The sequence below is a fragment of the Oncorhynchus keta genome, chromosome 20 (assembly GCF_023373465.1).
Source record: "Oncorhynchus keta strain PuntledgeMale-10-30-2019 chromosome 20, Oket_V2, whole genome shotgun sequence".
Lineage (NCBI taxonomy): Eukaryota > Metazoa > Chordata > Actinopteri > Salmoniformes > Salmonidae > Oncorhynchus > Oncorhynchus keta.
This window is the reverse complement of record NC_068440.1, coordinates 22,358,520-22,373,824: the sequence shown is the minus strand read 5'-3', so window position 1 is coordinate 22,373,824 and position 15,305 is coordinate 22,358,520. Positions and strand designations below refer to the sequence as shown.

General features: G+C 47.7%; 2 protein-coding genes across 35 annotated transcripts in view; both read left to right on the top strand.

Annotated features, from left to right (window-relative positions):
* fbxl2 (F-box and leucine-rich repeat protein 2) overlaps positions 1 to 8,209 on the top strand; it is a 28,151-nt gene extending 19,942 nt beyond the window's left edge. For both annotated transcript variants that reach the window (XM_035795732.2, XM_035795731.2), the window contains exons 10-14: positions 16 to 76; positions 175 to 219; positions 343 to 399; positions 534 to 746; positions 1,038 to 8,209. In XM_035795732.2, coding sequence (XP_035651625.1) covers positions 16 to 76; positions 175 to 219; positions 343 to 399; positions 534 to 746; positions 1,038 to 1,145 — 484 coding nt within the window. In that variant the 3' untranslated portion in view covers positions 1,146 to 8,209. The remainder of the gene's footprint in view (positions 1 to 15; positions 77 to 174; positions 220 to 342; positions 400 to 533; positions 747 to 1,037) is intronic.
* A 3,152-nt stretch (positions 8,210 to 11,361) lies between these two features.
* The window catches only part of clasp2 (cytoplasmic linker associated protein 2), a 97,063-nt gene continuing 93,119 nt past the window's right edge, over positions 11,362 to 15,305 (top strand). For 11 of the 33 annotated variants that reach the window (XM_052472346.1, XM_052472334.1, XM_052472332.1 and 8 more), the window contains exon 1: positions 11,374 to 12,285. In XM_052472346.1, the coding sequence (XP_052328306.1) occupies positions 12,088 to 12,285 (198 nt within the window). In that variant the 5' untranslated portion in view covers positions 11,374 to 12,087. Of the gene's footprint in view, positions 12,286 to 15,305 lie in introns of all 33 variants that reach the window. The other 22 variants (XM_052472330.1, XM_052472326.1, XM_052472320.1 and 19 more) reach the window with 4 other exon arrangements.

The following is a 15,305-nucleotide window of genomic DNA, read 5'->3' as shown; positions in this document are numbered from 1 at the left end:
GGGTGTGTGTGTCAGGATCTTGGAGGCTGCGCGATGTTCACAGGTTACAGACGCTGGGTTTACTGTACTGGCCAGGGTAAGTGCTTCTCTGTCTCCTTCGTCACTTTTATTTTGTCTTGATCTGTGTGTTTCGATCCCTGAAATGCTGACCTGATGCATCTTTTGTTTCAACAGAATTGTCATGAGATGGAAAAAATGGATTTAGAAGAATGTATTTTGGTAAGATTTCATGGGGTTCTTTTCTCAGACTCAATCTACAGTTGCATTCAATCAGAGATTGGTTGAGCCTGTCTGATTATATGTACTGTATCTGGGTTTGATTGAGTCTGTCTCCTCTCACAGGTGACTGACAACACACTAGTCCAGCTCGCTATTCACTGCCCTCGCCTGCAAGCACTGGTACTTATTGGTGTGTGTGTGTGTGTGTCTTCATTCATAACTCCCCCCTATCAAACTGTGTGTGTTTGTGTGCATGTGCGTGTGTGTACATTACAGTATGTAATATAGTTTCTACTGTCTATCCTCTCCACCAGTCTCTCTCCCACTGTGAGTTGATAACAGACGATGGTATCAGGGCGCTGAGCAGCAGTGTGTGTGGACAGGAGCGCATCACAGTGGTGGAGTTGGATAACTGCCCTCTGATCACAGACGTGACTTTGGAGCACCTGAAGAACTGCCACCGTCTGGAAAGGATAGAACTCTACGACTGCCAGCAGGTCACCAGGGCCGGCATCAAACGCATACGGGTCAGTCATCACCATGACTCTCTTACTGCACTACATCTCCCAAGCTGCATCACTGTGGCTGTAATGTCAAAGCTCCTGCATGGCCTGGTGGGAGTTGCAGTTTACTGAGGCTGATGTTGCTCCTGTATAAATAATAGAATGACCTGCACACTGTTGTAATATACGGCAATATAGTTTATTGCAACGTTGCAACTGTCATATGAAATACATGGGAGAATATACAACTGTGTGAAATATTGTTGGATGTGTATGTTACATTGGGAATGACGTTGCTCCTCCGTCTCCATACAGGCTCATCTCCCAGAGATAAAAGTCCACGCCTACTTTGCCCCGGTGACACCCCCTCCTTCGGTGCACGGCGGGGGCCAGAGGCTGTGTCGCTGCTGCATCATCCTCTGACAGTGGAGGGCCAGGGGGGGTCAGCTCTGCCTGCAGGTCCTACTGCTGTGAACCCCCCCCCAACAATAACCCACCTGATCCCTGCAAGATGATGAGACAGACCCTGAACCCCACCACTACACAACTACACCCTGAACCCCACCACAAGACAACTACACCCTAAACCCCACCACAATACCTGGAACCCCACCCCACCACAACACAACTATACCACAATACCCTGAACCCCGCCACTACACAACTACACCCTGAACCCCACCACAACACCCTGAACCCCACCACAACACGACACAACTACAACCTGAACCCCACCACTAGAAAACTACACCACAATAACATGAATCCCACCACAACACACCTACACCACAATACCCTGAACCCCACCACAACTACTCCCTGAACCCCACCACAACTACACCACAACACCCTGAACCCCACCACAACACAACTACATCACAATACCCTGAACCCCACCACTACACAACTACACCCTGAACCCCAGCACAACACAACTACACAACTACACCACAACACCCTGAACCCCACCACAACTACACCACAACAACCTGAACCCCACCACAACTAAACCACAACACCCTGAACCCCACCACAACACAACTATACCACAATAACCTAAACCCCACCACTACACCCTGAACCCCACCACAACACCCTGAACCCCACCACAACACAACTACACCCTGAACCACACCACAACTACACCACAATATCCTGAACCCCACCACAACACAACACAACTACACCCTGAACCCCACCACAACACAACTTCACCACAATACCCTGAACCCCACCACAACACAACTACTCCCTGAACCCCACCACAACTATACCACAACACCCTGGGCCCCACCACTATACCACAATACCCTGAACCCCACCACTATACCACAACACCACAATCCCCTGAACCTCACCACAACTACACCAAAACACCCTGAAACCCACCACAACACAACTACACCACAATACCCTGAACCCCACCACAACTGCACCACAAACACCCTGAACCCCACCACAACTGCACCACAAACACCCTGAACCCCACCACAACTGCACCACAAACACCCTGAACCCCACCACAACTGCACCACAAACACCATGAACCCCACCACAACTGCACCACAAACACCATGAGCCCCACCACAACTACACCACAACACAACTACACCACAACACCCTGAACCCCACCACAACTACACCACCACACAACACCCTGAACCACAACACAACTACACCACAATACCCTGAACCCCACCACAACTACTCCCTGAACCCCACCACAACACAACTACACCACAATACCCTGAACCCCACCACAACTGCACCACAAACACCCTGAACCCCACCACAACTGCACCACAAACACCATGAGCCCCACCACAACTACACCACAAACACACTGAGCCCCACCACAACACAACTACACCACAACACCCTGAACCCCACCACAACTACACCACCACACAACACCCTGAACCACAACACAACTACACCACAATACCCTGAACCCCACCACAACTACTCCCTGAACCCCACCACAACTACACCACAATACCCTGAACCCCACCACAACTACACCACAACATATTGTACCCCACCACAACACAACTGCTCCCTGAACCCCACCACAACTACACCACAACATCTTGAACCCCACCAACACAACTACTCCCTGAACCCCACCACAACAACACCACAACACCCTGAACCCCACCACAACACAACTACACCACAATACCCTGAACCCCACCACTACACAACTACACCACAACACCCTGAACCCCACCACAACTACACCACAACATATTGAACCCCACCACAACTACACCACAACACCCTGAACCCCACCACAACAACACCACAACACCCTGAACCCCACCACAACACAACTACACCACAATACCCTGAACCCCACCACTACACAACTACACCACAACACCCTGAACCCCACCACAACACAACTACACAACTATACCACAACACCCTGAACCCCACCACAACTATACCACAACACCCTGAATCCCACCACTATACAACGACACCTTGAACCCCACCACAACTACACCACAACACCATGAACCCCACCACAACACAACTACACCACAATACCCTGAACCCCACCACAACACAACTGCTCCCTGAACCCCACCACAACTATACCACAACATCTTGAACCCCACCACAACACAACTACTCCCTGAACCCCACCACAACACCTTGAACTACACCACTATACCCTGAACCCCACAACTACACCACAACACCCTGAACCCCACCACTACACAACTACACCACAACACCCTGAACCCCACCACAACACAACTACACAACTATACCACAACACCCTGAACCCCACCACAACTAAACCACAACACCCTGAACCCCACCACAACACAACGATACCACAACACCATGAACCCCACCACAACACAACTACACCACAATACCCTGAACCCCACCACAACTACACCACAATACCTGAACCCCACCACAACACAACTGCTACCTGAACCCCACCACAACTACACCACAACATCTTGAACCCCATCACAACACAACTACTCCCTGAACTCCACCACAACACCTTGAACCCCACCACTACACAACTACACCACAATACTCTGAACCCCACCACAACTACACCACAAACACCCTGACCCCCACCACAAACACCCCGAGCCCCACCACAACTACACCACAAACACCCTGAGCCCCACCACAACTACACCACAAACACCCCGAGCCCCACCACAACTACACCACAAACACCCTGAGCCCCACCACAACTACAGCACAAACACACTGAGCCCCACCACAACTACACCACAAACACCCTGACCCCCACCACAAACACCCCGAGCCCCACCACAACTACACCACAAACACCCTGAGCCCCACCACAACTACACCACAAACACACTGAGCCCCACCACAACTACACCACAAACACCCTGAGCCCCACCACAACTACACCACAAACACACTGAGCCCCACCACAACTACACCACAAACACCCCGAGCCCCACCACAACTACACCACAAACACCCTGAGCCCCACCACAACTACACCACAAACACACTGAGCCCCACCACAACTACACCACAAAACCCTGAACCCCACCACTACACAACTACACCAAAATACCCTGAACCCCACCACAACTACACCACAAACACCCTGACCCCCACCACAAACACCCCGAGCCCCACCACAACTACACCACAAACACCCTGAGCCCCACCACAACTACACCACAAACACACTGAGCCCCACCACAACTACACCACAAACACCCTGAGCCCCACCACAACCACACTGGGCCCCACCACAACTACACCACAAACACCCTGAGCCCCACCACAACCACACTGGGCCCCACCACAACTACACCACAAACACCCTGAGCCCCACCACAACCACACTGGGCCCCACCACAACTACACCACAAACACACTGAGCCCCACCACAACTACACCACAAAACCCTGAACCCCACCACTACACAACTACACCAAAATACCCTGAACCCCACCACAATAACACCACAAACACCCTAACCCCCACCACAAACTCCCTGAGCCCCACCACAAACACCCCGAGCCCCACCACAACTACACCACAAACACACTGAGCCCCACCACAACTACACCACAATATCCTGAACCCCACCACAACAACACCACAACACCCTGAACCCCACAACTATACCACAATACCCTGAACCCCACCACTACACAACTACACCAAAACACCCTGAACCCCTCCACAACAACAACACAACACCCTGCACCCCACCACAACTATACCACCACACAACACCCTGAACCCCACCACAACACTCTGAACCCCACCACAACACCCTGAACCCCACCACAACACCCTGAACCCCACCACAACACCCTGAACCCCACCACAACACCCTGAACCCCACCACAACACCCTGAACCCCACCATGACCACAACACCCTGAACCCCACCATGACCACAACACCCTGAACACCACCATGACCACAACACACTGGACCCCACCACGACTATACCACAACACACTAGACCCCACCACTACACAACTACACCACAATACCCTGAACCCCACCACTACACCACAATACCCTGAACCCCACCACAACACATTGATCCCCACAACAACACAACTACACCACAATACCCTGAACCCCACCACAACTACACCACAAACACCCTGAACCCCACCACGACTACAACACAACACCCTGGACCCCACCACAACACAACACCCTGGACCCCACCACAACTACACCACAATACCCTGAACCCCACCACAACTACAACACAACACCCTGGACCCCACCACAACTACAACACCCTGGACCCCACCACAACTACACCACAATACCCTGAACCCCACCACAACTACAACACAACACCCTGAACCCCACCACAACTACAAGACAACACCCTGAACCCCACCACGACTACACCACAACACACTGGACCCCACCACAACTACAACACAACACCCTAAACCCCACCACGACTACAACACAACACCCTGAACCCCACCACGACTACACCACAACACCCTGAACCCCACCATGATTATAACACAACACCCTGAACCCCCCCACGACTACAACACAACACCCTGAACCCCACCACGACTACAACACAACACCCTAAACCCCACCACGACTACAACACAACACCCTGAACCCCACCACGACTACACCACAACACCCTGAACCCCACCATGATTACAACACAACACCCTGAACCCCCCCACGACTACAACACAACACCCTGAACCCCACCACGACTACAACACAACACCCTAAACCCCACCACAACTACAAAACAACACCCTGAACCCCACCACGACTACACCACAATACCCTGAACCCCCCCACGACTACAACACAACACCCTGAACCCCACCACGACTACAACACAACACCCTAAACCCCACCACAACTACAAAACAACACCCTGAACCCCACCACGACTACACCACAATACCCTGAACCCCACCACAACTACAAAACAACACCCTGGACCCCACCACAACTACAACACAAAACCCTGGACCCTATGAACCACACAGTCTTCTTCAGTAGGCAGTAAACAGAAGGTTATTCAAAAATGAGAGGTTCTGAATTTTTCCAATGATAAACAAAAAAATATATAATTCTGTTGCGAACTGTTTTTCTACAGTCTGACTTCCTGAACACGACCCTGGTAAACACCCTGGACCTACTGGTCACTACAGGTCTCTGATCAATACAGACTGATTGATCACTACTGATAAATGATCAATTGATCAGTAGGACTCTTGCTGATCTGCACCGCAATCTCCTACTCGGGTGGAGGGAGGGGAGTGTGAGGGGTCTTTTTTCTCTGAGTCTAGCCTCCCTCCCCTTCCAGACCCCTCCTCTCCAACATTACCCTTCCCTTCCAGACCCCTCCTCTCCAACGCTTGGACTAGAGGATGAGGGGGTACGATCCTAAAGAGGCAGAAGTCTCCAACCCACAAGATGGTGGACAGTGTTATTCAGGAAGGTGCAATGGTACAGAACTTGCACATAGGAGTACAGACGTGACAACGAGCATTGGTAATCATGTCAACTCCATACGTTACAATTCAATCTGCCAAGTTTGAACCGTATTGTCCTTCTAACCACACATCTGGACAACGCATCACTCTGGGTGGACTTCATCTCAACCGATCACACGCCACCTCTGTGTGACCGTGCTGTAAGTCAACCTGCTTCGACCACTGGACACCCAGCCTGTGAACGCCAAAAGGAGGATTCTGGCAAGTGTAGTGATTCTGGGTGTGAGCAGAGAGGATGCTGGGATAGCTCTCTGAGACTCGGATCTACGGAGGGGACACCACTAAACCCCGCCCATCCAGGTGCAAACTGAAAACCAGTGCAAAACTGGAAGTACAAAACTGAACATTTGATGTTTTTTCTGAGAACTTGCCATTTGAGACTCAGTTTTTGTTTGTAAAGAGAATGTTTTGCAATGATGGCAAAAAAAGAATTACAATATGGCAACCCCCCTTCGGATTGGAGTTGGCCAGTAACACATGTTTATTTTTATTTTCCCTCTTTTTTTCCAGTGCTTATTGTAATCGTCCCTGCTTGTCTATCCAGAGAGGGAGATTAGATCTGTGTATCTCTCCTTTTGAAAATAATGAAAGCAAACTGTTACTGTTGGACAGAAATGGACTGTCTCTGTCAGAAGCACAGCATCTGATGACATCGAGTTGTTTTTGTATGCTACATCACTGGAACATGTGTACTCAGGACCTCTTGTGAAACTGTGTGACTGTGGAACACACAGGCCTGGTTCCAAGCTGACCACTAGCCGCTTGTGCACTGTGTGACTGTGGAACACACAGGCCTGGTTCCAAGCTGACCACTAGCCTCTTGACCACTGAGCAACTCCTGAGTCCCCCTCAAAGAAATGAAAGCCAGAGGTTTGAGCCTAAGTGACGATCATGCGTCTTAAAAAATAAATACATCTGGAGCAGTGGAAACAAGCAACGTGGCAGATACTTCACATAGTCTACAAGATGGAGATAGAGGGCAAGGTTACGGTTAATTCCACTGTATTTTCAGATGTTCAAGGGAGAGTTAAGAAGTGGTTACCAGAAGTGGGCCTTGATCAATTTGAGGGCGAGGTATAGCTATGTTACTGCTATGTTACCTACCATGAGCGTTCTTATCTACGGCGTTCCCGGGGATAAAGGGTCAGGGCTAGGGGCCAGTGGTGGGTTTGGGATGAGGCCTGTGTGTGTGTGTGTAAAATCTCAGACAGACAGAGGTGTATCGTATATAATATGGGTGTTTGACTTAGATGCTGCTGGTGCTGAGTTGTGAAGCTGACTGACCTCCAGGGTTGGAGTCAATTCCTTTTCAAAAATGGAATTGATCACAACCCTGCTGACCTCACTACATGGCAGTGATACTAACAGCCTCTCTTTGACAGATGGTCTAACAGGAGTTTTATGTTGAAGAAAATAAATAATGAATAAATAAACATAACATAAATAAAAGTAACTGATAGTAAATGTGCTCTGACTATCTCTACAGTGGAATTTGTTCGTGTGTGTGTGTGTGTGTGTGTGTGTGAAATCCTCACCCTGACCAGCAGATGTCGCTGGCGAGCCGTGTAGGTTGATCAAGATTGGGATGCTCGCCCAAATCTGGACACCCATCAACAATATCTTATATATTCTCCGTGTGCAGGTCATTTTACTTTGAGAAAATATAAGTATGATTATTTTCATCCAAGCTGCAATAAGGATCAAATGTATTAAAACCTCCAACTTCCATATATTTCCTTTTTAAAATTAGATTATGGGTTGAATATCCTTTACCAGTAAGTGGAAAAATGATAAACTGTAAAATGATTACTTTAGGGATAGACCTACCACAATCTGACCATCTCCAGGAAATAGCCCTCGGCAGCAGTGATATTACCGTAGTTTCCATTTTTCAGATAAAGTGATGGAGGGGTTGTTACTTAGCTTGCTCTGGCATGGAGCATATTGAAAATATGTTCTACTTCCCTCCTCAAATAAGATTAAACTTTTATAAAAGTATTCATATTTTTCGTTTCTGTCCAGATATTGCAGGTAATTCGTGATGTCTTCTCACTTGTGAATAAGTAACGGGGCTGGGGATTTTCCGTCAGGCAGTAAACTGGATAGTTGTGCGCAGTGCTGAAAAAGCAGGGTTGCCAGTTTGGAGAAAATATACATATAGGGGCAGAACGTGAGGGTCTTGGTCTCCATGTGGGGGAATTTGATGAGATGGGAGATGTATTTTTAGAGGTTGGATGTGTTTGATAAAGTAACACTAAAATTGCTAGGATGGTTTAATTTAAATTGCCTCTGGTGCAACTCAAATCTGCATGATAGTTGCAGTGGATGTGTGTGTGTTCTCAAGTGTCTTTTGCATGACAAGACTATGTTAACCCGCTGATCTAAAGCCTAGAGAAATAAAACCTAATGTGGTTCAAATGCAATTTAAGCCAATGTATGCCCCTTGATTTTTGAAGAATATTAAATAATATTTAATGAGCAATTTATTTACTTTTAAACTAAGCACCTATTGTTCCATTGGTTGTGTTTTTGTTGTCATATTAGACAATAAGCTACAACAACAAAAAACAATTTTAAATATTTAATTACAAAAGTAAAACTCCTTGACCACAACAGAATACAAGTTAACAAACACTGTATATACAAAAGTATGTGGACACCCCATCAAATGAGTGGTTTTGGCTATTTCTACCACACCTGTTGCTGACAGGTGTATAATATCGAGCACAAAGCCATGCAATCTCCATAGACAAACATTAACAGTAGAATGGCCTTACTGAAGAGCTCAGTGACTTTCAACGTGGCACCGTCATAGGATGCCACCTTTCTAACAAGTCAGTTTGTCAAATTGATGCTGTGCTAGAGCTGCCCTGCTAGAGCTGCCCTTGTAGAGCTGCCCTGCTAGAGCTGCCCTGCTAGAGCTGCCCCAGTCAACTGTAATAGCTGTTATTGTGAAGTGGAAACGTCTAGGAGCAACAACGGCTCAGCCGCAAAGTGTTAGGCCACACAAGCTCACAGAACGGGACCGTCAAGTGCTGAAGTGCGCAGCCTGTAAAAATCATCTGTCCTCGGCTGCAACACTTACTACAGAGTTCCAAACTGTCTCTGGAAGCAAAGTCAACACAAGAACTGTTCGTTGGGAGCGTCATGAAATGGGTTTCCATGGCCGAGCAGCCGCACACAAGCCGAAGATCACCATGCACATTGCCAAATGTCTGCTGGAGTGGTGTAAAGCTCACCACTATTGGACTATGGAGCAGTGGAAACATGTTCTCTGGAGTGATGAATCATGCTTCACCCTCTGGCAGTCCAATGGACACATCTGGGTTTGGTGGATGCCAGGAGAACGCTACCTGCCCCAATGCTCTAGTGCCAACTGTAAAGTTTGGTGACGGAGGAGTAATGGTCTGGGCCTGTTTTTCATGGTTCGGTCTAGGCCCGTTAGTTCCAGTGAAGGGAAATCTAAACGCTACAGCATACAATGATATTCTAGACGATTCTGTGCTTCCAACTTTGTGGCAACAGTTTGGGGAAGGCCCTTTCCTGTTTCAGCATGACAATTTCCCTGTGCACAAAGCGAGGTCCATACAGAAATGGTTTGTTGAGATCAGTGTGGAAGAATTTGACTGGCCTATTCAGAATCCTGACCTCAACTCTATTAAACACCTTTGGGATGAATTGGAACGTAGACTGCGAGCCAGACCTAATCGCCCAACATCAGTCCCCGAACTCACTAATGCTGAATGTGGCTGAATAGAAGCAAGTCCCTGAAGCAATGTAGGAACATCATCTAGTGGAAAGCCTTCCCAGAGGAGTGGAGGCTGTTATAGCAGCAAAGGGGGGGACCAACTCCATATTAATGCTCATGATTTTGGAATGAGATGGTCGTCATGTAGTGTAAGGTAGCTACTGCATGTGCACATTTTCCAGACTGCACCTGAGCTAGCCCTTGGTCATGACTCTCAGGTCCATCACATTACACATAAGAGTTGTTGGAAGAAGGAGGCTCTGTAGGGGAGAGTTCTGTTAAGAGCCACAATACCTGAACATTAATATGCATTGCTTGTGGTGCGGTTTTGGAAGCACAAGGAACTTATCTTTCATATCAGTGAGAAATAATAAAAAGGTTCAATTGAAACACACATTTTATTGTTTAACCGGCTCAAACAGTGTTTGAGTTTGTATTTTGCATCTTTGAAATTATTTTGATGTGATAGAGTAAAGTAGAAGCTTTATGTTTCTATAGCCGTATCATAATTGAGAATCAATTCACGTTTAGTTGGAATATTTGGCTGTTTTGGCTTCCAGGGCCAATTCACCCTTTAAACAGAACATGTAAGGTCCTTGGACTAACTAACATTAGGCTCCGTTAGTCCAGTATTGGGCTACACCTGTGTATGACATTTACATTTGAATGATAAGGAACATCTGAGAAAACAGCTTCAAATATTAATACTTTTCATGCAACATGTAGACAAAATTCAATATACAGCAGTTATTTTTTGTGTCAAGAAAGAGATATGAAAAATATTTCAAAGTAAACAGAGTAATGTGCGGGATAACAACTTCCTGGCAACCCTGCGAAGGACCCCTTCGTCGTCTGCTCCTACTAGTCAACTGCAGTCACCGGCTTGGCGCTGGCTTTCAGCGGGGGAGGGTTTAGCTAGACAGTTTAGCAGGGGCGATTATTCCCGGATTAAAAGTAGGCAGGAACTGTGGGAGGAAGGCTGAAACACTGTTCTCGAAGTTTTGGCGCAACTTTATTTTCAAGGGTTCGACAACACCTCCCTGGAGAGGTTTTTCAACTCATGGAATACATAAATGAAGCGAAACTAGGCGTCAGGCCTGTGACCAACTAGCTAACTGTTAGTTTAGCTAACGTTGCTTTCCACATATCTCGCTATCCACTAGGTGTTGCCACCGTGCGTGACTAACTTCGTTAGCTTAGCTACTAGTAGCTTTATTGTGTTATGGATTGATACAGGCCCGGTTAGTTTTACTGCAAATGTGTCTTATTTTTCAAAACTTTTAGAAAGTTATTGCTAACAAGTTATCCGAGAGCAACATTCTCTATCCTTCGCTGAAATCAAATTTGAGCAGTGTGTGTTTTGGACAAAGTGATTGCGCTAGCCAAGCTAATTTGACAGGCGTTTGTTTTGTTGTTGATCAAACGTAAAATCGCGGTCACCCAAGCGTCCAGGCAGCTGTCATCCGCTCAGAAGAAAGGGACCACCGACCGGAGCGAACCTTTTTCCACACCCAACCCGCCAGGACCCCCTGTAGTCTGCGGCTGGCCCCAGAAGGAGCTGGCCACACGGCACTGCCTGCCCAATGGAGGAACATGACAACATGGATTATTTTTACCAGCAGGTCCTGCAGAAAGACGTTACCCGCAGGCTGCAGGTCGGGCAGGACTTCATAGACTACCTGAACGACCCGCAGAGGTCCACCGATGTGGAGCAAGACAAACCACGGCTGGATAAAACTGTAGATGAGCTGACGGGATGGGTCAACTCCAGCAACTACAAGGTGAGGGGACGTTGCGGTGTACTTTGCAGAGGTCCATTGTCCCCCAATCGATCCTGTTTTTGGTAATCGTTGACTAACTAGTTACTTTGAGAGAAATGTTTGTGGTGATAGGATGTCGACAGGGAATTTCTACTGGAGGGATGCCTAGCCAGGGGTGATGATCAGTGTGGGGACAATAGCTAGCGAGCTAGGAAGCGAGAAAGAAGTTACTCATTGGATAACGAACTGTCCCCGCCGTCTCGCTGTAACCGATACAGGTAACTGACAAGATAAAGGAAACGCCAACGTGGTGTCTATGGGGGCGTTGGGCCACAAAGAGCCGCCTGGACAAAGATTCTACAAGTGTCTGGAACTCTGTTGGGGCGATGCGACTCCAGTCTTCCACGATCACTTCCATCATTTGGTGTTTCGTTGACTGAGGCGCGCAGGAAATCACCTGCTTTCAATATAATCTGTATCCCTCATTTTCTCAAGTGTTTCCTTTATTTTGTGAGTTACCTGTATTTTGAGCTGTAATAGTACCGAATTGAGCTGATCTGATTCAAACAGCCCACTAATGTCCTCCAAACCAGGCCTGCAGTTTAAAAGGGTAACATTTTCTTAAATGATAGCCGACGCTAGCTAACTGCTAACCATCCACGCTTGTTCAGCCAGTTAGCTAGAATAATCTAGTACTAATACATTTAATACAAGTGATATGTTATCTTGTGACTCTCAATGTGATGGGATTGAGTTCGAGATCCATCCGTTTTTGGTTGTTTTCCTAGCCCAGACAGACGGCTAGTAGTGGGCTGTGTGTGTGCTTGGAGGAGGCCCCCATTGTCAGAGGAGCACCCAGACTAGAGCAGAAGATGGGGGAGGGGTCAGGGCACCCATTGTGAGTGTCAATTAGCGAGTTCGTTTTGCATGGCCCACTGACCCGGGTGGTAAAGTTTTAGACCTTTCCGTTGGTCCTTTAATTAGATCTCCACCCACCCGGGACACCGGTCCATGTAAAACGAACTGGCGCGGTATGTCATATCGGTATCTGTGGAAAATGCTGGAATGTGGCCCTTGTTTTCTTTGCTAAGTTATCTCCTAAACCCAGACAGTTATGTCTGAACCATGGAATGAATCCCTGCAGCAGACACAGAAGGTGATGTTTGTTACATTCAACTGGAGGTGAAACTACTTCAGTATAGATGACCTTCCCTGGTATAACACCAGAGTTTAAGCCCATGGAAAGTCTCAGGCTGGACCGGGCTGCAATGAAAAAGGTCACAAGACTTTCCAGAGGATTCAGTGAAATAAAACTGAAATCAGCTCAAAGTATCGTATTATTTCCCTTAGGGTTATATATTATTATAATAGGATGACATAGTTTGACAGAAACACAGAATGTGACATCAGCAGGATAATCACTTTGACCAGGGTGTGATTGAGTTAGTTATATGAGCCTGGTCCAATTACAACTGAACTCCCTATCCTCTTGCGAGCTCCTTCGGTGTTTACAGTACATGTCTATATTCACACAGCATCTCAAAGGAACACATCTAGAATCAGGTCCCACCTGTCCTTATATATTTTTTATTCATCGTGATTTTACCCTTCTCTTCAAATTAGAGATCCTAATTGGCCGAGAGCAGAAAAGGGGAGGGGCCGGCTGCTGTGAAGATGCTGAGTCAGCCCAGATGAGCTAGATGGAGGGAGGACAGAAGAGAGAGACTGAGATTGAGAGGGAGCGCGACTCCAGATAGGATTCGGATTCAGGAATAGCAAACACGAGTGCAGGAGACAGGGAGATTTGATGCAGAGTAGGAAAGGAGGAGAGGTTGGAGAGGGGTCAAGAGTGATTGAGTCAGAGACAGGATGTGTAAAGCCCCAGACAGACTGAGACTCACTCAGAGCTGCTGTACAGAGGAGAGTTGTCATTTTTTGTATTTAACTAGGCAAGTCGGTTAAGACATTTTTATTTACAATGATGGCCTCCTGCTGGGACGGGGGCAGGGTTAAAAATATAGGACAAACACACGCATCACGACAAGAGAGACAACACTACATAGAGACCTAAGACAACAACAGCATGACAGCAACACATGACAACAACACGGCAGCAACACATGACAACAACACGGCAGCAACACATGACAACAACACGGCAGCAACACATGACAACAACAGCATGGCAGCAACACATGACAACAACACGGCAGCAACACATGACAACAACAGCATGGCAGCAACACATGACAACAACACGGCAGCAACACATGACAACAACAGCATGGCAGCAACACATGACAACAACACGGCAGCAACACATGACAACAACAGCATGGCAGCAACACATGACAACAACACGGCAGCAACACATGACAACAACAACACGGCAGCAACACATGACAACAACAACACGGCAGCAACACATGACAACAACAGCATGGCAGCAACACATGACAACAACAGCATGGCAGCAACACATGACAACAACACGGCAGCAACACATGACAACACGGCAGCAACACATGACAACAACAGCATGGCAGCAACACATGACAACAACAACACGGCAGCAACACATGACAACAACAACACGGCAGCAACACATGACAACAACAACACGGCAGCAACACATGACAACAACAACACGGCAGCAACACATGACAACAACAGCATGGCAGCAACACATGACAACAACAACACGGCAGCAACACATGACAACAACACGGCAGCAACACATGACAACAACAGCATGGCAGCAACACATGACAACAACAGCATGGCAGCAACACATGACAACAACACGGCAGCAACACATGACAACAACACGGCAGCAACACATGACAACAACACGGCAGCAACACATGACAACAACACGGCAGCAACACATGACAACAACACGGCAGCAACACATGACAACAACACGGCAGCAACACATGACAACAACACGGCAGCAACACATGACAACAACACGGCAGCAACACATGACAACAACAGCATGGCAGAAACACATGACAACAACACGGCAGCAACACATGACA